Source organism: Oryza glaberrima, chromosome 2, assembly GCF_000147395.1.
Source record: "Oryza glaberrima chromosome 2, OglaRS2, whole genome shotgun sequence".
NCBI classification, from domain to species: Eukaryota; Viridiplantae; Streptophyta; class Magnoliopsida; order Poales; family Poaceae; genus Oryza; species Oryza glaberrima.
In genome coordinates this window covers 21131986-21154950 of record NC_068327.1, presented here as the reverse complement: position 1 = coordinate 21154950, position 22965 = coordinate 21131986, and the positions used below count along the sequence as shown (strand labels likewise).

Below are 22965 nucleotides of genomic sequence, written 5' to 3'. Positions count from 1 at the left end.
TATTAGTTGGTTATAAATATATTGTAATGAGATAAAAGATAAGAGAGAAGAGCAGCGGACTACAAATTTATAGCCAGCTGTAGCACAGACTCCAAGATACAATGTGTGTATAACAGATAGGACCATATACTAATAATACAGTAAACAAGTATTGTATAAATTGACTATTAGATTGACTATAGATGAATTAAAGCTAGTAATTGCCTACACTATTAAACTTGCTCTTAACCCGACGAATCTACCCTACTGCCGTACTAGCTAATTGCAATCGGATTTACGTTAATCCAACTTTCGGCTAAACCTAATTAAAACCGCATGCGCGGATAGAGTTAGGCGACGCTGATGCTGCTAATCTCAGAACTGGAAAAAAGGTTAAAGTGGTTATGTCTTATGTGTGACGTCGCTGTCTGGAGTTCTTGTGAACCTTTTCTTTGTGAATCCCTGCTGTCCAGATGTGAGAGAATCAAACGATCACCAGCTTATCGAATCGCCCGTATAGAATCGGTATACATCTCTCCTTTTTAGCGGCAGCTATGCGTGTAATAAAAAAAAAGATCTCCCAGAAATTGACCTATTGGGAACGAAAACAAAATGTTACAGTAGTTCAGTGTAATTGGCTAAAGTAATACTCCATCTGTCCCGGGTTATAGGACATACTTGTTATTTAACTAGATAGTTTTTAACTAATAATACCTTTTAAGACTAATCTATACATGTAGTCACCATATTTAAAAGATAAAAACTTTTAAAATGATTCATAATAAAAAATTCTAAAGTTTAACCTCACTCTTATCTAAAACGACAAGTAGTATCAGCTCGAAGGGAGTAGTACGGTTTAGCGTTTATTGTGGCTAAGTTAATCGATAGGATTAGGGGTGGATAGCGAACCGGCTCGGCTCGGCTCGATCTAGCTCGTTAGGATAACGAGCTAACGAGCTGGCTCGGCTTGACTCGTTATCATAACGAGCTAGAAACCCAGCTCGGCTCGGTTTGTTTGAAAGCTCGAGCTAGCTCGTTAGGCTCGCGAGCCAAACCAACAAGATAGCAAGGGCGACAGTGGTCTCGAGCCTGCGACGCCTTCTTGTAGCTGGTGCTGGTTGGGAAAGTATGGCGGCACTGACGGCAACGGCCCTAGTGGCTGGCGACGCCGAGCCGCTGCACGTGGCTAGGGAAGTGCGGCGGCGACGGCGGCGGCCCTAGCGACTGGCGGCGGCGCACTGCGGATGCGGAACAACGGAAGGGCAAGGTGAAGGGGATCGAGGATTGGACGATTCGCTAGAGACAGAGAGAGATGCGGTGCGCCTAGGGTTTTGTTGTTCAGCTGTTGTTTTGGGCTGGGCCCTTGCTGTTGTCTATTGCAGTCCTGACTCGTTAAGGCTCGCTCGTGAGTCATCTTGAGCTGGCTCGTTATCTCTAATGAGATAAAATGCTAGCTTGGCTCGTTAGGAAATCAAACGAGCCGAGCCGAGCTCGTCACGAGACGAGCGAGCTAATGAGCCACGAGCTTACCGTCCACCGTCCACCCCTAGATAGGATAAATATGTGACGCATAAAAAGGCAAAGAAAAGGAAAAAAAGAGAAGCAGATCGGGTGGTATCACCTGATCGCTTGGTTGCTTCGTCTTGGTCCGGATGAGTATATAACCACCACCAACTCACCAAGGCCGCCCAGCGGGACACTTAACTACTTGTCAACTGTTTCTCAATGACGTATGGGTCCAGATAATAAATTATTACTAATTGTTATATTAACTCTGTTTTTTAATAGATGACACCGTTAACATTTTGCCACACGTTTGACCATTTGTCTTATTGAAAAAACTACGTAATTACAATTTATTTTGTTGTAAGTTGTTTTATCACTCAAATTACTTTAAGTATGATTTACTCAATCAGTCCCAGAATATAAGGATTTTTAAGGTTTAACTAGGGTATTAAGAAAGTATATAAAAATAAATGGGAGAATGTTGTGATAGTTGAGAAGAAAATGTTGGTGAATAAGTTTTATATTTTGGGATAAACCTTAAGAGCTAGAAGTTGTTATATTTTGGGATGGAGGGAGTATATTTTATACATTTACATAAAATTTTTAAATAAGATGAATAACCAAACATATGTTTAGAAGGGTACGACAGTCATTTATTAAAAAAAGACGAGTAAAGGGATAAATAGTTAAGAGTAAAGTGCATGGGCGGTCATTAAACTTATAGGGATGTGTCATCTAAATCCCTAAACTCTTAAAATACATATACAAAACCTAGAACTTGTCATAGTGTGTTATCTAGGTCCCAAATCACCACAGTCCTTTTAGAATCCTACGTGGTGCTGATTTGGCACGCCACACGGACATTTAAAAAATTTCCTTTTCTTTTTTCCCCTCCTTTTCTTCTCCTTCTTCTCCAAGCAGAAGAAAGGAAGAAAAAAGAAAGAAAAGGACACGCCACGTTCACGTGGCATGCCACATCAGCGTCACGTAGGATACTAAAGGAGCTATATCAATTTGGACCTAAATGATATACTTAGATGAGTTCTGAGTCCTTAATCTGTATTTTAATTGTTTAGAAATCTAGGTGACAACTCTACGAGTTTAAAGACAGCCATCGATAGTTAAATTTTCGCCGGCTGGGGAGCTTTGCCCCTGCGCACACTTGCCACGCTCACGCACTAAACAAGCGAAGCAGCCACACCCACCCACGCACGCACAAACAGACGCAGACAGACACACACGGTCATCACACACGCGCGCAGCTACAAAAACGCACCAACCGCAACCGGCGAGCGCGCGACGCGAGTCGAGAGACGGGAGAGCAGTGCAGTGCAGTGCCGCCTCGTCTTCCTTCCCTCCCTCCTCATACTCTCTCTCCTCCCGGTCTTCTCCTCCCCCGCCCAAAGCGGAGCGCGGCGGTTATATATATATATATATATATATAGACAGCACTTCCTCTTCCTTCCTCGCCGCACGTCGCCCTCCGACCTCGCCTCGTCAGCCGTCGTCACCGCCCCCACCCGGTGAGCTCCATCGCCAATTTCATCCTCTCTCTCTCTCTCTCTCTGCTTCCAGTTCCTTCATTCTGTGTGCCTAATTGGGTGGCCGGATCCATGCGGAATTCCGAGCTCACTCGGTGTGCTGCTGTTCTTGCATGTATCGGTGTTTGGGGATTGATCTGGGTGCGGGAGCTGTAGGGGAGTGAATTGCGTTTTTCGGCAGTTTCTTTTCTTCTTTTTGGGGGAGTCCTTACTGGTAGGATTGATTAGCTCGTGTTATTTCGGTGAAAATGTTTTTTTTCCTTTTTCAAGGATATTCAGAATTAGTCCGTTCTTGTTCCTGATGAACATACGGCCGTTTTAGTTATAATGCTGTTGATCCCAATTGGAACGGGGAGATTAGTCAAATCTATCTGGCCTCGCTTGGATTAGAGGTGTAGATTTCATAATCAGTTTTGGCCTGGTCTCTTTTATTGCTCTGAATTTTTTTCAGGTTCAGACCAACAAAAAAAAAAGGCATTGCATTATGGTTGCAGTGTTGTGTACTGCCTCTTTGACTTGTTTTGGATTGATGCATTTCTTTATATCAGATGCAAATTAACGGTCGAGTTAGACAATTTTTTTATAGTAAGGAGTTCTTGGAGATTCTTCTCCTTCCAGGGCCATGATACTAATACAGTAGTAGTATCTTCCATATGACTGCAATTTGTCAGACCAGATTACCCGGAGAAAGAAAAAAAAAACAAAGATGTAGTTCTGTCTGAGTAGAACAACTTGCTCAACACTCTCTTAAACTTGATCACCTGTCTGACCTTGAATGAGGCCATGCATAATGATCTATACTTAGGAGTACCACATGGATAAATTATTTATTGCTTCTAGCAATCATTTTCTTTTTTAAAAAAACGTTGTTCTATGGATCTCAAATTCAATTGTAGTCAACCATGATCCATCCATTTTTAGGCATCTTGAAATGACCTTCTTCTTTGTGTTCTTCCTCTAGTCACTGAAAGGAGTTTATATATATATATATATATATATATATATATATATATATATATATATATATATATAATTTTTTCGTTCTTGTTTTGTTCAGTGGATTGCACCGGAGATCGGAATGGGCGGCTTCGCCTACCCCTTCACGCCGTCGCCGGCGTGGTCGCGGGACGCCGTGTTCGCTGGCTCGCCGTGGGCCGCAGGCGGCGTCTCCTCCCTCGCCGACGCTTTGGTGAGCTACGGTGCCGTCGACGACGAGGAGGCCGCGTTCCTCGGCAAGACCGCCGCGTCGTCTCCCAGTACGGCGAGGCTGCACGAGCAGCAGCAGCTGCTGCTGGAGGCCGAGCTGCTGCGCCACGGCGACGGCCTCGGCTTCGCCGCGATGGACGACGACGGCGGCGCCGCGATGCTCGGCGCGCTGGAGCCGTGCGCCATGCCGCTCACCGACAGCGGCGGCCCCCCGGTCATCTGCAGCAGCAGCTCCAACGACAGCAGCGGGAGCGAGCACTCCGCCGCCATGCCTGCAGGAGGCGGCTTCCTCGTCGGAGAGCAGCAGCAGCACGTGCCGCCGGCGGCCTACGCCGCGGGAGGTGTACTCCCGTCCATGGCCGCGGGAGAAGAAACGCCGCAGAGCTTCGGCTTTGGCAGCCTCTTCAATGGCGATCTCCTGCAGGAGGCGAACGTGAGCAAGTATCATCATCATCAGCAGCAGCAACAGCTGGGCGTTGTGCCTTCGTCGCAGCCGCACCATCTGAATGTGAGTAACAAGAACCCTGAATTGAATCTGACATTTACCATGTAAAAGCATCATTCATCGCCAGTGGTAACATTTTAGGGCTTGTTTAGTTGGCAAAAATTTTTGCCCATGTATTCCCATCGGATATACGGATACACATTTGAAGTATTAAACGTAGTCTAATAACGAAACAAATTACAAATTCTGCTAGGAAACTTTTCCTGTAAGATGAATTTATTAAGCCTAATTAATCCGTTATTAGCAAATGTTTACTGTAGCACCACATTGTCAAATCATGGTGCAATTAAGCTTAAAAGATTCGTCTAGCAATTTCTGTAATTGGTTTTGGTTTTTTAGTCTACATTTAATACTCCATGCATGTGTCCAAACATTCGATGTGACAGCGTGAAAAATTTTGTTTGAGAACTAAACATGCCCTTAATGTCTTGGAATTGCAGGATGACATCGATTTCAACACTGGAAAATTGCTGTCTTTTGCTTCTGGACAGCAGCACGTTACCCCCAGCATTGACAGCCTGCAGATCGACCAGAAGGTGAGGATGAGCTCAATAAAATGTTTTATCTTTTTTGTTTTATGCGACATGCTTGACCTCAATTCTTCTAAGTAGATCTGCATGTTAAGTCAATATATAGTGCCGATTTATCGCTATCTAAATAAAGCAGCACAGCACGGTACAGTATTAGTTAGCTAAAGGCTGAGATAGAATCGGACCCTGATGCTTCAGTTTACCTAACAACCTGAGCTGCAATTTTTTTCAGGAATTCAGCAGTGGCCTGCACCACCTCAATCTCTCCTCGCTGATTTCTGGACCACTCGCATCATTCAATGCAACACAGAGCCATAGACAGGTTCTTGTCCTTCCTTGTCCATCTTGATTTGCCAATCTTTTAGTAAATCAGTCGAATTCCTCTGCAATATCTGATGTCCTGAAAACCTGAGCAAGAACTGTTGTGCATACAGCCTGCTGAAGCTTGCGGTGGCAAACATGGTTGCGCCGCTCCATTTGTGAACCTATCTGAGGTGCTACCAAAGGGCAATGGGAGTGGTAGTGCTGGGAATGGAGCACCCAAGCCTCGTGTCAGGGCTCGCCGAGGCCAGGCCACCGATCCCCACAGCATCGCAGAGAGGGTGAGTGGGTTCATGTGATTCTTGTTCTGCTTGAATTCCAGTGGTTAGTTCAGCTAGAAGAACTGTAGAACAACGGATTACAGCAGACTGTTTGACTCTGTGGTGATCTCCTGTTTGTAGCTCCGGAGGGAGAAGATCTCTGACAGGATGAAGGATTTACAGGAGCTTGTCCCAAACTCAAACAAGGTAGTCTACTTACTGCCATGCTTCTTTATTACCAGATAATGCTAGATTAGTAGTACCTCGTTGAGATGCTTGTGATCTGAGATGACAATTTGTTTTTCTGTTGTGCAGACTAACAAGGCATCCATGCTCGATGAGATCATCGACTATGTGAAATTTCTCCAATTACAAGTCAAGGTTTGCGTGCCACCACAACCGCTCGTTTTCACAGCTATGTTTGTTTCAATTGACAAGCTATTTTCTGCTTCTGTACTAATGCCATTGCTGTCTTTGAAGGTCCTTAGCATGAGCAGGCTTGGCGCGGCCGAAGCCGTTGTCCCTCTTCTGACAGAAACACAAACCGAGGTAAACCAACAAAATCAATTCACAATAACATTCTAACTTGTTTACCACTGCTGATGCAATCAGGTCAAAGAACAGGAAGCGGTTAATCCTGTTAATCACAATGCACTAACTGAAACTGTTGATGCAGAGCCCCGGGCTTCTCCTGTCCCCAAGATCATCATCAGGAGAAAGGCAGGCAGGAGCAGTAACAGGAGGGCTCCCCGGCGATCAGCCGGAGCTCCTGGACGGCGGCGCCATGTTCGAGCAGGAGGTGGTGAAGCTGATGGAGGACAACATGACGGCGGCGATGCAGTACCTGCAGAGCAAGGGCCTCTGCCTGATGCCGGTGGCGCTAGCGTCGGCGATATCGGCACAGAAGGGGACGTCCTCGGCCGCGGTCCGACCGGAGAAGAAGAACGGCGGCGACGAGGAGGACGTGAAGGGAGAGTTTGACGCACCGAGGAGGCCTCCTGTCGGCCGGCCGAAGGAGATGAGGTCCAGAGTCTAGCTAGAACCTCTGCTTTGTTTTTTCAGGAGAGATGGAGCTTAATTTAGATCCTAACACTTTGCTACTTATATATGTTTATTATGAAATTTTAATTGCAAGTTGCAACTGGTGATCTCGAACTACATTTTGCCGGTGATTAGAAAATTGTTATATGGAGGTTAGTTATCAAATCATATATATTATATTTTGTATTGTTGCGGACAATGCCATTGAGTACCTTGATATTTGATCCATATAGTTTACAATTTTTTGTAAATTATGTCTTTCCTAATGCAGGTTCTGATTTGTTCCGAGTTTGGTGAGACATATTGGATGAAGTGCCTAAATTATATATTTATGAAATCTTCGTGACCAACCATCATGATTCTTTTGTGCAGTATTCCATTCGTTCCTATTATAAGATGTTTCAGCATTTCCATCTCTTGTCTAACATCCATATGAATTTGGATATGTATATGAAACATACATACATGGATTCTCAATGTTAAACGCTGCGTTTCACAATTTTCACGCGGTTTAACTCAATCTCAGGAAGACGGCATGGTTGTAGCTAGTAAACCGAACTCGGAACTCAATTTCATATCAACTTTGAGGCACAACACAAGGCATAATCGTATCAAAAGAATAGTGTGATCCGTTTCAAACGATGTTCTCGCTCGAATTTTGGCAGGATTGGTTCCTTCATGGATCGAGAAATTACTCGAATTACGATCAGAGATTGGTTGCCTAGTTCTTCCTCGACAGCAGCCGCGCCCGGAGCTCGGCGGCGTCGATGTCGCCGAATCGATTCTCGGGGACCCAGCAGCCGGTCTTGGGATCCCTCATCCAGAAGATCTCCTTCGACGCCGCCGCCGCCGCCGCACCGCCGGCGCCACCCTCCGCCGCCGATATCCTCGCCGCCATCGAAGAGCCGCGCTGCTGCAACTCTGCCGCCGCCGCCGCCGCGTAGCCCCGGCGGCTGCAACACACAATAACAGAGCGCGTCGTCAGTGACCTCGCAGAATGCCAACCAGAATCCAAGAAAGTGAAGAAACCAAGCAAGAACGAACGATCCAAGAACCCATCCAAGATCATATACCCAGTTACCCACCCGAGCGAGAACAGCTGTCCGGCGGCGACGGCGGAACGCGGCATTGCGCTGCTCCTCTTCTGTGTCGGAGAGAGAGCGAGAGAGAGACGCGTCGGCGAGATGTGTCAGGAGAAGAGTGGTTGTCTCTGCCTCCGGCGCGGCGCGGTGCGAGGTGCAGGTCCAATATATAGGAGGCGGATGCGGCGCTAGGGTTTCCTCGGCTCCGCCACTGGGCGGCGCGCGCGATGAGAGGCGAGCCGAGCGCGCGCCGCCGCCGCCGCCGCGAGGCGCTCCGCGCGCCTCCCAATTTTTTCGCGTTGCCAGCAACGAACAGCTCACGGCCCCGTTCTGTTGAATCCCATCCCACCCCAGCCCATACCAGCCCACTACGAGAAGGAGACGCGAGAAGTTTGGGCCCACTAAGCTTTGCGGCTTGAATAAGTCTACTTCTCGTCCCCACTGTACACAGTGACTACTAGTCGAGTCGTCTTCATCTTCGAGAAGGGAGAAATTTCAGAGAGATTTTTATTTATTTATTTTTGGATTTCGGGATCGGCGGCCGACGCTGTCGAGTACCGGAGTGGGGGAGCTCGCCGGAGGAAGCTCTGCTCCGGCTGTGCGGGTGGCGGCGGAGGGCGGCGCGGCGCGGCGCGGCGAGGGGGCATGGACACGATGAGGGGGGCGCTGGAGCGGGCGAGGATGCTGGTGGGGATGGAGGTGGACGAGGAGTCGGCGCCGGAGGAGCAGTCCTTCTTCGACGACGTCACCCGCAACTGCGCCCTCACCACCACCCAGGCAAGCCCCATCCCCTCACCCCCCACCCCACCAACCCAGCCCGGATCGATCCGGGTTCCTCGCTCAGATCTGGTCGACGCGACGCGAGTAGTGATTGTTCTAGCAAATGCGGTTGACTGATCGTGCTGAAATCCTGGTGCTTGTTTTTGGAATCTCGGTGCAGAGGCTGTACGGCTTCGCGATATGCTTGGCTGCCGGATTGACGTGCACCTTCTTGGTAAGTTTCACTGTTTGATGCTCTACATATCTGTTCGTTTCCACTTCAGGGTGATTTTTTTTAAGTACAAAGTAATGTAGGGAGCAATGAGATTCCATGCTTTCTGACGATTGACGATACTTCATCCTTGCAGTATGTTATGCAGCCGTAGTTTGATTCATGTTGTTCGAGTTATCGTAATGCTGCGTTTTTGGTCTTGGACTCTCAGTTCAATATATCTGATTATTATTATATTAGTTATTACTACTGCTGCAGACATGCTTCACACAATTAGCAGTAACCATCCTTTTTCAATAGGACAGGGTGCATAATTGTTCCCCATGCTTTTTTTAACATAAAGTTCTCAAACCATTTTCTATGTTACTGTTTTTACCTTTGGGAGCGCAAATAAATACCTCAAATGTTGGAAGCTGTGCAATTTCCGTGCAACGTACAACAGTTAGTAGTACTAATACTTGTATCACATGATATTTCTGATGATCTAGCTGTGGCAGAACAAGAAAACACACAATAATATATCCATGATTGTACTTCACATTTTACTTGGGTTTCATCTCTAGCCTAGTTCCTGCAGCCTACCCTAGATTGTTTGAGACTAAAGGCTATTCTTTTTTTTTTGGGTAACTTTACTAAAGGATGTTCTTATTATATTGCTGGTTGTTCTTCAGATTTTCTATGTCTACCAATTTTTGTTGTGTTTGATTTTCATTTCCCTCTAGCCACTGTGGGTTATTTGATATTTTTTATCTCCATCATTGCAGTCAATGCTTGTTTTCTTCAATCCTGTGAAATTTGGGGTAACATTCACCCTTGGCAATTTGATGGCACTTGGAAGGTCTGTTTCAAAGTTCCATTTAATATACCATCTTACTCTATTTCCAAGTTATTTTATTAATGCCTTTGGACACCAGTAAAATCAGAATGATGTAAACTTCAAGAAATAAGGGTGTACTGTTCACATTTGCATATCAATGCAAATGTACAAACTCTATTGCTCTTCATATTCTCAACTTGGATGCTCTTTGTTTTTCTTTTCTTATAGATGGGGTTTCAACTTGTTGAATTATGTCTACATAAATGTTAACCTGTACTTTAACTTTGCCATGGTATGATATTTTCCTTACAAAAATACTATATGTACATGCTTGTAAAACTCTAATATTCTACCATTTCTCTACTAGGTATTTATCTTTGAAGCCACCAAATTTTTAATAACTCATGTCAACTAATGATGGGATCATTTGTTTGGCAGTACAGCGTTTCTTATAGGTCCCAAAAGGCAATTTGATATGATGCTTGATTCTGTGCGGATATATGCAACTGCTGTATACATTGCAAGCATCATAATTGCTCTATTCTGCGCTCTCTTTGTAAGACAATTTTAAATTGAACAGGTGTAAATTAGTTTTGTATCATGCTTCAATTTAATTGTATAATATGCTAAATGGCTCTATTTTTTTATTTACAGGTGCACAGCAAGCTGCTGACTCTACTTGCCATTATCTTGGAATTTGGTGCTCTTGTTTGGTAAGTTGAATAGCTTCCACTGGATGATTTTTAGTCATCTGTTTAACTGCGATAATGGCATAACTTTTGACTCCAGCTAGCCAGCCGATCAAACATGTTTCATACTGTATTTTTAATTTTCTGTATATGAATAGATGATACTGTAAATCGCCAAAGTAATATTGCCTCATTCTTTAACATGGGCTGAAACACTTTACGGTCTATAAATGGGATAGCAGCATATAAAATAAGTGTCGCACGATCACAGGGATAGAGCTATTCTCAAGCTATAAATGTTGGTATTTGCAGGTACAGTCTAAGCTATATACCCTTTGCACGCTCGGTTGTTTCGAAGGTGATGACGTCTTGCTTCGACACTGAATTCTAGAATGACCATCCTGATCTACATGTTGTTGCTGGACGCATAGATGATATATCTGTAATATACTGTGTATTTTGATGGAGAAGTGGAGTGGGGGTCATCTTCTCCGATTAGCCTGTGTAGTCATTCTGATGTTGTGAAGACACACGGATTTGTGCGTCTTATGCTCAGAGATCATGTCATCTTTTCCTCACTTCTCCCCCTTCTTCCCCACATTTGTACATGGTAACCACTTACACTCCGCATTCGAACGTTTACCGTGCAGTTTGTTTGGATTGTCTTAGGTTGCTCCTGGATTTTCCTGCTACTCTTCTTCCAGAGTGCAACTTTGGAATTTATCTCGTTTGGCTTAGCTCTACCAGGCAGACCTTAAGCGTTGGTGATAACTGATAACTCTTCAATTTCTTGTGTTACGATCTTAATGATAACTTGTTAGCTACGGAGTATATATGTATGACCATATGCGTCATATTGTTTAGAGCAGGTACAATAGCAGACTATTAGCTAGCTATAAACATATTTTAATGAGATAAAAGATGAGAGAGGAGCAGCGAGCTACAGATCTGTAGCCAGCTGCAGCACGGACTCCAAGACGCAGTGTGTATATGGCAGGTGGGACCATATATTAATTGTATAGTAAGCAACCATTGTATGAATTAGCTATTAAATTAGCTATAGATAAATTGGAGCTAGTAGTGAGCTGTACTATTAAACTTGCTCATAGACTAGTCTGTCTGGATCGAGAAATTGCAGTATAAAGAACTCAGTAACATGGATCGAGAAACATGCAAAATATAAAAGTCATTTCCACAAGATTTGTATTTCAGTCCTGTAAAATTCCAGATTTTCCTCTGCCTTTCCAAAATGGGCTCCACTATCACGTAAACACTGAACAACACCAACATTTTGACAACAGCATTATTGGCATTTCCTTCCCCCTTTCAATGCGTTTCATTGTTTCTAAGTTTTTTTTACATCCATCAGCAGTCATCACAATTCTTTGGACATTACATTTTCATGACAACCAGGGGCGTCTGTACGACACCCATAAATATCCCCTGAGCTATATACTCTTTCCAAACCCTGCTGCAAATTAAGTAAAGAGCGTGGGGGTGCTGAACATTGCGCTGGAGCCTTTTTAACTAGCAATAGGCACTACACACAATTTTCCTTTACAAGGCTAATACTTACATTATTACATCTGGGATTAGATTTTACAGGGTTATACAGGAGATGTGAGAACCAATAAATCACATCCCCATGGCTCTTGAAGAGGAAAGCTCGGCTTCTCCATCCGCTTCGCTTCCCGCTGCATCCCCTGCTACCTGCAGTATTTTCCCCAAGGAATATTATAGTTGGAGATTATATGCATATGCATCCATCAGTTTGTAGAATTAAGAATCCTTACCTTTATCTGGGAGAGATAACGTTCAAAAGCACCATCGCCATAAAGGATCTTAGCTCCGCAGCCAGGTTGGTCCACTGCTCCGACTGCGTCTTCATCTACAACCACCGCATCAATTCGCTTCTCACCAGATTTTGCGTCTGGAATCTGCAAGGCACAGCAAAACACAAAAAGAACGGTGTCAGCCTCATTGAGTTTATGTCTACACTGTAAAGTCAATATAAAGGAAGAAAATTTGTCACATAACAAACCTCATACATAGCATCCATGAGAATATTCTCAAGGATAGTCCTTAAACCACGTGCACCCGTATTTTTGGACATTGCCTTCTTGGCAATTATTCTAAGTGCGGCATCTGTAAAATGAAGCTTGACCTGAAAGCCACAGTTGGGGTTGAGATGAGATACCAAGGAGACATTAATTTGCATGGTTCTATTACAGATATACTCACATTATTCATGCTGAATAATTTCTTGAATTGTTTACCCAGAGCATTTTTTGGCTCCATGAGAACCTAACAGAACATGATTGTATCAGTGCTCCATGGTAAAATCTATAAATATCTTACAGCATTCTATAAGCTTTATCATGGTAAGATATCATAACTAAATCACAAGATGATGCTAAGTAGAAAAAAAATTACAGTACATGATTGGATTACCTGAACAAGCTGGTCCTCGTTTAGAGCTGCCAAGCTAACAAGGATAGGAAACCGTCCAATAAATTCCGGAATAAGTCCATATGCTATTAGGTCACCACTCTCAACCTAAGAAATGAACAGTTTAAACACCTAGATTTAAGGTTTTACACAGCAAAATCATTGAATTCACACATGCATTCTCCTTAAACAAAGGAGGTTTCCAAAAAATGTTAACTCAAGAATTTTGGTGCTTACTGATTCCAACAAGGATGATGTCACTTGAGCACTTGAGATGCCACCTGCCCTCATGTTAGCACGGACAGGTGCCCCAAAGCCAATAGAAGAATCTTGCCGCCTGATTTTAAAAAAATAAAACAGGTGCAAATGCATTAGATGACGATTGAGAAAACATTGGAGACAATTGTTCCAATAGTTAAGTCTCAAAGATCAATATGCAATACCTCTCTGATATAGTTTTCTCCAAGTCAATAAAAGCACCACCACATATAAAAAGAATGTCCTTTGTATCTATCTGTATGGCATGAAGACCATTATACAATTGAAGTTAACGCATGCGTGCATACTACAAGCACTGAACGAGTAGAAAAACAAACTCAAGGTTTTACTGGGCAATTTGTAATCTGAAATTACGCTAGTTTAGACCAGGCATTTATGGTGTAAAGGAACAATAGTATGTTCGTATAAAGCAGCATTTGGGATTAGACCTATCCAGAGTATATTTTGGACAAAGGAATTGCTGTCTCTATTACTATTGTCAGTCATGGAACACCCAAAACTCTTATCTTGCCATATTTTTCTTGGGGCTATCATTCAGCAGAAGATAAAAATGATATGGTGTAATTATTCTGACACAAAAAGGCTAAATATTTCTTGTTGAAGATTGTAATATATAAACTGTGACAGTACCTGTATATTATCACCGCGAGGATGCTTCCTTGCTCCTTTCTCAGGGACATTGACAATCTAAATATATCAACATTTCACAAAAATATCAAAAGACATCCATGTGTGTTCTGATTTGCTTAAAAGTAAAATATCCTGGAAAGATCATATGATATAACACTACATATTTCAGCCAAATAAGCAAAAGGAGTTCCCTTTAAATAGGTCACTAGATGGATTACCATTTTTTTTTAACTTGATGACTTGTACCATATGTGTTCAATATCACAAGAAAAAACTCAAAACTGAAATATTTCCAGCATAGAGCAAAGGATCATGCATCAGTACTGCTGAACAGTCATGCACACTACTAATACTATGTTGTTTCATTTGCCGGGGGATGCTACCTATGATGTAATCCGTTCCAAAGCACAGAGATCCTAGAGGAGTAGAGGGTAAGAAATATCTGCTTATTAAGGTTTCACTTTATATATTGTGATTCAGTATGCCAAATGACACATAAGCTAACCGGGCCATCAGGAGATCAATGCAAACCACTTACTGTGCCTTCCAGCATTTTCAACAAAGCCTGCTGGACACCTTCACCTGAGACATCTCTACTAATGTTAAGGCTCTCAGCCTGCACGTTGAACACATCAGCTGATTAATGTCACCAAGGAAGACATACTGATTCAGCTAACAAAGACAAACCTTCTTTGTGATCTTATCAACTTCATCGATGTACACCATCCCTTGTTGTGCTGCTTGCACGTTAAAATCTGCCACCTGATTGAAAATAGAGTATCCAAAATCACTTTCAAAGGCATGATGTAAAGAGAATAAGCAGGTCCAATTTGTGAGTTAAGAACCATACCGCCAGTAACTTGTATAGTATAGATTCTACATCTTCTCCTACGTACCCTGCCTGCAGGAAGGCGCAGGAGTTAAGCTTTACTTTTGGAACTAAGATGATACTAAAAAAATGGGAAAATAACTGATGAAGATTGCAAATGCTAGCAAATAGAAATGAATGATCATTCACAATATCACTCTGAACTTAATCCAAATGGGCTGGTGGCTGTATATAATACTTCTTGTTGCTGTTTAATCCAAGGGAAATTCACTGAATAACTGAATTTAATGAACTGCTAATGAATAATTGTGTGTTCCTCCATGGTATCAGGATTCAATTTCTTCCTTCTATGAAATCTCTGTCCTCTCAGTCTGATTGCTCTCTGTTAAGGTAGCAAGGCCATTTAGCACCTATGAGCATGAGCTAACAGACATGCCCTGCATGCTGTTCTCCCATTTTCTCTATTGCTGCCAAGCCAGACCTACATTAGTCTGGTCCATCTCCCATCATCATGTTTCAAAGCGGCAGCTCATACTTATAAAAGCCATGTAGCCAATGCAAAGGTAATGGAGGTGGTTTCATTGCCGCTGTATGCAACTAAATGAAGTTCGGGTATAAACTTTGAGCCAATAGTTGGTCGGCTGTGGAATTTTTTCACTCATGTTCTTCACCCCAGTCAGGAGGTGTTCGTGGAAGGAATATGCAGTCATCCAGTGGGCAAATGTTGAACTCACAGTTACGTGGTGGCATATAATGGATCTTTCCATAGTTTAATGGCTTCACCATTTTAACTTTTGCAAGTAATGAGCTCAAATCATAAAGATGTGTGCTTGGACATTATGCATTTAAAAGTTAGTAAAGACTTGCCTGTGTCAATGTTGTTGCATCAGCAATTACAAATGGCACATTCACAAAGCGAGCTAATGTCTTAGCAAGTAGAGTTTTACCTGTGAAACAAACAAAGTATCCAAACAAACAGTGCTGAGTGCCCTCTCTGTTATAGTTGATCTAATATTGTAGAAGAAATAATTGATAGTTCCCATTACATCAGCATTCAACTTTGAATTTGGTGGCAAATGCTTACCTGAGCCAGTAGGCCCCATTAATAGAACATTGCTTTTCTCTAGTTCAACACCATCGTCATCATCAGTTTCTCCATCAAAACCACCCAAATCTGCTCCAGACCTAATTGTTTTAGCTTATATACCACATAATTAGTCACTGAATGATATGCATCGATCCTAATTGTTCTTGTGCAAGAATAAACAAGCTTCATCGTTCCAAGAACAAGAGAAGAACAACTAAGGTGGTAGAAAGAAACTGACCCTTTTTGTAACGATTTATGGTATATTCGTTTATAATGGTTGTACACTGCAACAGATAGCACCTGCAGATTTAACAGGCTGTGTGAGATCAACATATCAAAAGTATGGAGGTGTTACTGTTGATTAATGCAACACTAAGCAAAAGACTTGAAGTTGACTTATCATCTGAGTTTGATGAACAAGAACATATATTGAGGTGAAACTTTTCGCAAGTCATGACAAATATATATTAAATTGAGAAAAAAAGTGACACTTAGAAAATACCAACACTTGATTTACCGCTCTCATTTACACTATATGTAGTAAATTTATGTACGGAATCTGAAGTGTATTAGGTTGGATAATGAAGACCAAGGATAAGTGTGTGCAAATAAGGATTTATTTGAATGTGGGCACCATCAGCAGTCCGGATCAATTTTCTATATATGTTTTGTAAAAAAATACATGTTTGCTATCAAGTAGACATGTAGAAGTGATTCATCCACTGAAAATTAGAACAATTTTGACTAAACAATAAATCAAGTTCTGAATCATTCTTTGATAGTGTCAAACCAGTAGAAGCTCACTTGAGCCCCTGATTAAAAAAAAATCAGTTTGCAAAGATATCAATGTTATCAGATAGCTTAAGAGACCAATAAGTAAATCTTGTTCCTTACTGAAAGCCCCAAAGCATTATCACAATCAACACAGCCAGCTCAATAACTTTGCTGCTAAATCTCGCTGCCATCGCGACTCATAAACAAACGAAATGCGGCGTAGGAGTCTCTCAAGCGAAGAACTAGATACGATGTAATTCAACAAAGACCTCACGTTTTTTATTACACGAGCTAACCGATTTTAATCAGGATGTGTAATAATAACCGAGACAAGTGCACTGGAACAAATTCAACAAAATTGGAAGAAAATTTCCTCACCTTCTTGGCTCTGTCCTGCCCAATCACATACTTATCGAGCCCCTGACATATCTCCTTGGGCGTAGGCAAATCCTTCCCGAGGTTCGACCCGCCCCACCCGTCCTTCCCCGCACCCTCCTCACCACCACCGCCACCACCTGCTACTCCTCCTCCCCCGCCGCCGCCGCCGCCTCCGGCGACGCGGACGACGTTGAGGTTGGGGTGGAACGGCGGGCCGGGCGGCACGTGCACGGCCACGCCGCCGCCGTCCCCGTCGTCCCGCGACGACGAGCTCCCACGGATGGCCTCCCAGAAGGAAGCGCCCCTGGCCCTGACGGCGTCGTGGGGGAGCAGGTCGGCGCGGACGCGGCCGATCTCGACGAAGGTGCCCTGCAGCGGCGCGAGGAGGTGGGGGCGGAAGAAGTAGGCGCTGCGGCAGTTGGGGCAGAGGTTGAGCGCCTGGTACCCACCGCCGCCCGCGGCCGCGGCGGAGGAAGACGGCGGCGCGCGGTGGGAGAAGAGGATGTCCATGTGCTTGGAGCAGCGCGGGCAGTGCGCCTCCGCGCGGATGCGCCGCGGCTCGTGCTCGTCGGACGACGACGACGACGACGACGAGGTGGGGCCCTCCCACTTGCGCCGTTCCTGCACGCGCCGATGCGGCGGCGCCACCACCGCCGGGGAGCAGCACTCCGGCGCGGTCAGGGTGGACGCCGCGCGCGTGGCCACGGCGGCGAGGCGCCTCCACCGGAGGAGGCCGGACATGGCGGAGGAGGTTGAGCTCGCGCGGATTGGGGGAAGTGTAGTCTAGAGAGAGAGAGAGAGGAGAGAGAGTGTGTGTGTGTGTGTGTGTGAGTTTTTCGTGGGGATCTTTGTGGGGTGTGGATAGCGATTTTTTCGAGCTGATTTTTTCTTCTTTTTTTTTTTTTGCTCGTTTGGTTGGTTTTTTTTTTGGTGGGATTTTTTTTTTTTTACGTGGTGGGAAGGGATACGTGGGATTCCAGGACGGCGGGGGCAGAGGAATCTCGGGATCAGATAAGGAGGGGTTCCGCGCGGTTGGATTAGATCATTGGCTTCGTGCTGACCTCGAGATTCGTGCCGGTGTCTTTTCTTGGGAGTATTTTCGTTTTCCAAGAATCTTGTAATTTGTAAATTCCGTCTGGATTCCACAAGGTCGAATTTTGCAGCTCTAGTTAATTTGCATGTGGATTTAAAACTATGCTGCGTTGATCCTTCTTCAGAAACGAAGATTTCAGCATCACACCTCACAATTATTCGTCGTCCGACTAATCATATCTGATTAAACATTTTTAACACTATATATGACTATCTCTGATTAACCAATGATTAACCAGCAACAGGGCCGGCCCTGGCCCTATACAGCCGAGGCGACCGCCGGGGGCCTACGATGGTGGGGGGCCAACATCTAATACTAATAGTCTAGTACCTCATCCGATGTTGAGATCACTGATTTTTATTCAGAATTAAAGGTGTTGCAAGTGAGTTTGCTAGATTTTTCGATGTCCGTGCCTGAGATTCTGAAGTTTGTTATGGATGCAAATTCCTATCCAAATGTTTCAGTTGCCTATCGAATTCTCTTAACTGTGCCTGTGACGGTAGCTTTAGCTTTGAAGTTTTGAAGAACTGTTTGAGATCAACTATGTCGCAAGAAATGTTAAATGGCTTGGCTATGTCCTCAATTGAGAAGGATATCTTGGACACTATTGATCTTAATACCGTTCTTGATGATTTAGCATCAGAAATGCCCAAAGAAATATTTTTTCATGGGAAGCAATGGATATGATGGGGTTCTATTCTTCATTAAGTTAATGAATAATGATATTAGTTCCAAGTTACAAATATATTGTTATTTTGGTCGACTTTATTTCTTAATAATTACCAGACATGTTAAATTTAATATATGGATGTATTTGTTTTCGTTTTGTAAGTAAAATTAGCGTCTATATATATCATAAAATTTTATATACAGTTTAGACAGCCATCACGATTAGTTTTCGTCTAGGGCCCTCGAAATTATAGGATCGGCCCTGACCAGCAGTTCCGCCAATGTTCCAGTACTTAATAAAAAATGACTCAAACGTGCAGAACTGCAGATTAACCAGTACTCCTATTTAAGCAGCGACTACTGACATAGAGTAAGAATTTACTTAATCTGCACATGGCGTTGTTTACAAGTCCGTACAACTGACATGGAGACTGTAAATCATGCAAGCAATATTTCATACTCACTCCATCCTAAAAAAAAACCTAACCTAGAAGAAAATGGTTGCAAATTTCGAATATCACTAGTAGCAGCTTGTATTTCACATTCGCAGTACCAGAGTTGCTTTCAGATCTAAAAGTGCAGTTCCAAGTCGATTATGGCAGTCCGGGATCATTATCCTTACTCTGCTAAAACATTGTCCTGTAGATGCAAAACCGCGTTAAGAGACAGTTCTGTGATTACCAATTGACATAGTAAAACTAGTATCTCTGAAGAATTCAAACACTAAATTCCTTATTCTGTCTGTGATTCTGCTTATAACTATGTCCATTGAGATGCTTTATTGCATAGATTACATAGGCTATACATACCAGAAATGCAAAATGGTGACTACAGCCAACAACCACCGAGTTCAGTGAGTCATGATAGATGCTGAAAACTCTGAAGCCAATCCTTCAGAATAATTATCAGAATTTGGATGGAACAGAAGCAGAACCTGACCTGGCTTCAAACCGTAATACAGTTTGGTATTCAGTCGAACAATACAGTGTGGTGGCATGTAATGGATTCCAACAGTAAATGCACAGATTTATCACACCCCAGTTGCGGATCACGTATGCAATACAAACAAACGCCAAAAACATTACTGACACTACTCAAGCAAACTAACATGCAACTAATCATCACAGCTTCAAAATGATTAGGTTAACCTGTAATTTTACTCATTCCAATGATAGACTCATACACCATCCTAACTAAACATAAATAAGCCATTCTACAAGCAACCATTCTTTTTTTTTTAACGATCATACCGTTGCCGACGTTTTATATTAAGAAAAGAGTAAAATGCGCCAGCGGTCCTTAAACTTGTTGGAAGGTTTCACTCAGGTCCATGAACTTGCAAAGCGCACATTGAGGTTCCTAAACTTGGTTTATTGTATCATTCCAGTCCAAAGTCGTATTTGACCGTGGTCTCGCCTACGTGGCACGCCACGTGAACGATGACATGGAATTTTTTTTCCTCCCTTCTTCCTTCTTTTTTCACCACTGCGACAACCCCTCCCCTCATGCCGCCTCTCAGCACCGAGAAAAAAGAAGGAAGAAAGAGAAAAAAGAAGGAAGAAGGGAGAAAAAAATAAAAAAAATTCCATGTCATTGTCCACGTGGTGTGCCACGTAGGTAAGACCACAGTCAAACGCGGCTTTGGACCGGAATGATACAATAAACCAAGTTTAGGGATCTCGATGTGCACTTTGCAAGTTCATGGACCTAAGTGAAACCTCTTGACAAGTTTAAGGACCGCTGATATATTTTACTCTTAAGAAAAATATATCCCATTTTAAGAAGAAAACGGAATCAAACCTTACCGTGCTCAATTAATTAAGGAAAACTGAGTAAAAAACCATAACTACCACACCACACTAACAGCTAACCTATCCTAAGCTACCACGACGGACAGAGCTCGACACAAGGTATTGACCAAACTTGCCATTTAAGACGACACGACAGCCTACACTTACAAGCAACCATTCTTGAGGAGAGAAACAAACAAAGCCCTCCACAAGTACCGAATTGTACAGATACGAACCATTACCACCAAAGTTCTGCACTTGCTATCACGAGAGTACTAGGCAGCCAAGATCAACCATGCATCTAAAAATGGAGGGGAAAAGAGGCTGTTTTTTTTTTTTTTTTTTTGGGTGAGCGGAAGGCTTTCACCTGCTGCTTGAGGCCGTGACGCGCGCGCGTCAGATAGCAAGCAAAAAAAAAAAAAAATCCTCCCACTTATCTCTCTCCTCCTCCGCCTCAGGTGGTCGAGAGGACTCCACCTCTCCGCTGCCGCTATCCCCGCCTCGCGCCGCGCCACCATGCCGCTCCTCGCCGCCGCGGCGGCGGCGGCGCCGCCGTTGTCTTCCTTCCACTCGCTCTCCCTCTCCTCACGCGGACTCCGGGTCCCCTCCCCCTGCGAGGCCCGCCCGCGCGCGCCGCTCCGGCGCGGGGACCTCGCCATCCGCATGGGCGGCGGCCCGCGCACGTTCCCCGGCGGCGTCTCCAAGTGGCAGTGGAAGCGGATGCAGGCGAGGAAGGCCAAGCAGCTGCTCAAGGCGCGCCTCGCCCGGGAGCGCCAGCTCTACGAGATGCGCAAGCGCGCCGAGCTCCGCGACGCCGCCGCGCACCTCGAGCGCCCCTGGGACCCCGACGCCTCCGACTCCGCCGCGGCGGCGGCGGCGCCCAACCTGCTCTCCGTCGCGGCGGACGACCAGATGAAGGCGCTCGCCGACCGCTTCCACCGCCCCGGCGGCGTCGACCTCTGGAACGACCGCGACGGGCCGCGGGTCTTCGCGGCCCCGGACACCGGCAGGGCCTCCGCGCGCTTCTTCCCCAAGGGCTCAGTCCATAGCATTCAGCCCTACGGTCTTGTCAATAGTGGCCCTGAGAGCACACTGGCTGCTCGCGGTAACCCTGCCGATGCGACGGACCGGAGTCACCGCCACCGCCTGCAAGGTGTTCGTGAGAATGCGGCCAAGAAGGAAATGCGTGGTGTTGGTGGTTACCGTGAGCCTGCGGTTGAGTACATCGAAAGGGGTGGAGTGTGGGAGCCAGTGAGTAACTTGGATCGTGGTGGCGATAACAATTCTAGCGACTCTGGATGGAACGATGACAATGTTATCTCCGACTTGGAGGACATTGCAGATGTCGATTTTCGACCCGAGCAAAGAGCAATGGATGGGAGAGATAGAAGGGAAGGTGGTGTGGCAAGGTGGGAAGCTACAACCTCTATGGCCGTCGGTAGCGACAATATTAGGGATCAGCGTGGCAATGGCTTCTCTTTGGAACCAGAAGGCACAAGTGAATATCATCTTGGTCAAAGCTGGCAAGACAGAAATAGCGGGAGTAGAGGAAAACGTCCTGCAGGGAGAAGGAAGGCCATGAACACCGATGGCAGTAGCACCATTGGGAAGGATCGAATGGTGGATGGCAGTTCTTTCTCCGACTCTGAGGTAACTCGCGATGGTTTTGAACCAAAATGGAGATCCACGACTAGAGGGCACACAACGAATGATGTTAGGAGGTGGAATCCCCCCAACGAAGGCGGTAGGAATGTTCCTAGGAAGGGTTGGACGGATGATGAGTTTGGTTCAAATTCAGACAGCGGAATGGATGCCAAGTTGATGCCAAAATGGAAAGCTCAGAACAGGCTGAATCGAAGCGAAAATGGCAGAGATAGACCAGAGCCGAAATATATGGCTAATACCAACAATGGGGAGAGGACTGGGAGATACATGAGGGGCAGCGATGGTGATGGAAGAAGAGATCGGTTTGTTAATCGCTTCGCCTCAGACTTGGAGGAGCCAAAATGGAAGCCAAGAAGAAAGAGTGGAGCGGGCAACGATGGTGATGGAAGAAGAGATCGGTTTGTTAATCGCTTCGCCTCAGACTTGGAGGAGCCAAAATGGAAGCCGGGAAGAAAGAGTGGAGCTAGGATGAACATTGGCAACAGAGAGTACATCGATGACATGAATGGGAGATCGAGAGGTAGCAATGAAGCAGCGAGATTGTTGGATGCTATGGACAGCAACAGAGAAGTTGGCAGTGAGGAAGGTAGCTACAGGATGAGCCGAAATGGAGGACAACGCAGGGGAGACGGGTACTCGCTACGCCCAACGTCAGAATTGCACAACTCTCGGAGGCCGAGGGAATCAAATGAAATGTAGTTCTTTTTTTTCTTCTGATAGAAAGATGAAATTTAGTATTTTACAATGATGATAAACAAATAACGCCCTGTGCAGACTAACTTCTACAATCCATTCATCTGTCAATAGCAATGTACAGCACACGACACCTGCTTTTGTTTCAGATTATGCGACGCA

General features: G+C 44.7%; 5 protein-coding genes across 5 annotated transcripts; 3 read left to right on the top strand and 2 right to left on the bottom strand.

Moving 5' to 3' along the window:
• The first annotated feature begins 2950 nt into the window (after positions 1-2950).
• Positions 2951-7134, top strand: LOC127763671 (transcription factor bHLH68-like). Its single transcript, XM_052288446.1, has 9 exons — positions 2951-3008; positions 4084-4740; positions 5178-5273; positions 5500-5589; positions 5702-5869; positions 5990-6055; positions 6164-6229; positions 6329-6397; positions 6525-7134. The coding sequence occupies exons 2-9, from the start codon at positions 4105-4107 to the stop codon at positions 6882-6884; spliced, it is 1551 nt and encodes a 516-aa protein (XP_052144406.1). The 5' UTR covers positions 2951-3008; positions 4084-4104; the 3' UTR covers positions 6885-7134.
• A 308-nt stretch (positions 7135-7442) lies between these two features.
• LOC127764457 (protein SENESCENCE-ASSOCIATED GENE 21, mitochondrial-like) lies at positions 7443-8234 on the bottom strand. Its single transcript, XM_052289338.1, has 2 exons — positions 7975-8234; positions 7443-7842 (listed from the first exon to the last, which is right to left on the bottom strand). Exons 1-2 carry the CDS (start codon positions 8016-8018, stop codon positions 7611-7613), a joined length of 276 nt encoding a protein of 91 aa, XP_052145298.1. The 5' UTR covers positions 8019-8234; the 3' UTR covers positions 7443-7610.
• A 228-nt stretch (positions 8235-8462) lies between these two features.
• Positions 8463-11136, top strand: LOC127762389 (uncharacterized). Its single transcript, XM_052286889.1, has 6 exons — positions 8463-8748; positions 8912-8965; positions 9727-9800; positions 10218-10335; positions 10434-10492; positions 10781-11136. The coding sequence occupies exons 1-6, from the start codon at positions 8617-8619 to the stop codon at positions 10857-10859; spliced, it is 516 nt and encodes a 171-aa protein (XP_052142849.1). The 5' UTR covers positions 8463-8616; the 3' UTR covers positions 10860-11136.
• Positions 11137-11757: 621 nt separating this feature from the next.
• On the bottom strand, positions 11758-17718 carry LOC127762385 (CLP protease regulatory subunit CLPX1, mitochondrial-like). Its single transcript, XM_052286886.1, has 15 exons — positions 16894-17718; positions 15980-16041; positions 15739-15839; positions 15518-15601; positions 14676-14722; positions 14513-14587; positions 14364-14441; positions 13826-13882; positions 13360-13430; positions 13154-13253; positions 12920-13024; positions 12710-12772; positions 12510-12632; positions 12262-12405; positions 11758-12178 (listed from the first exon to the last, which is right to left on the bottom strand). Exons 1-15 carry the CDS (start codon positions 17632-17634, stop codon positions 12104-12106), a joined length of 1926 nt encoding a protein of 641 aa, XP_052142846.1. The 5' UTR covers positions 17635-17718; the 3' UTR covers positions 11758-12103.
• Positions 17719-20853: 3135 nt separating this feature from the next.
• On the top strand, positions 20854-22965 carry LOC127762386 (uncharacterized). The gene has a single exon (XM_052286887.1). It carries the CDS (start codon positions 20962-20964, stop codon positions 22807-22809), a length of 1848 nt encoding a protein of 615 aa, XP_052142847.1. The 5' UTR covers positions 20854-20961; the 3' UTR covers positions 22810-22965.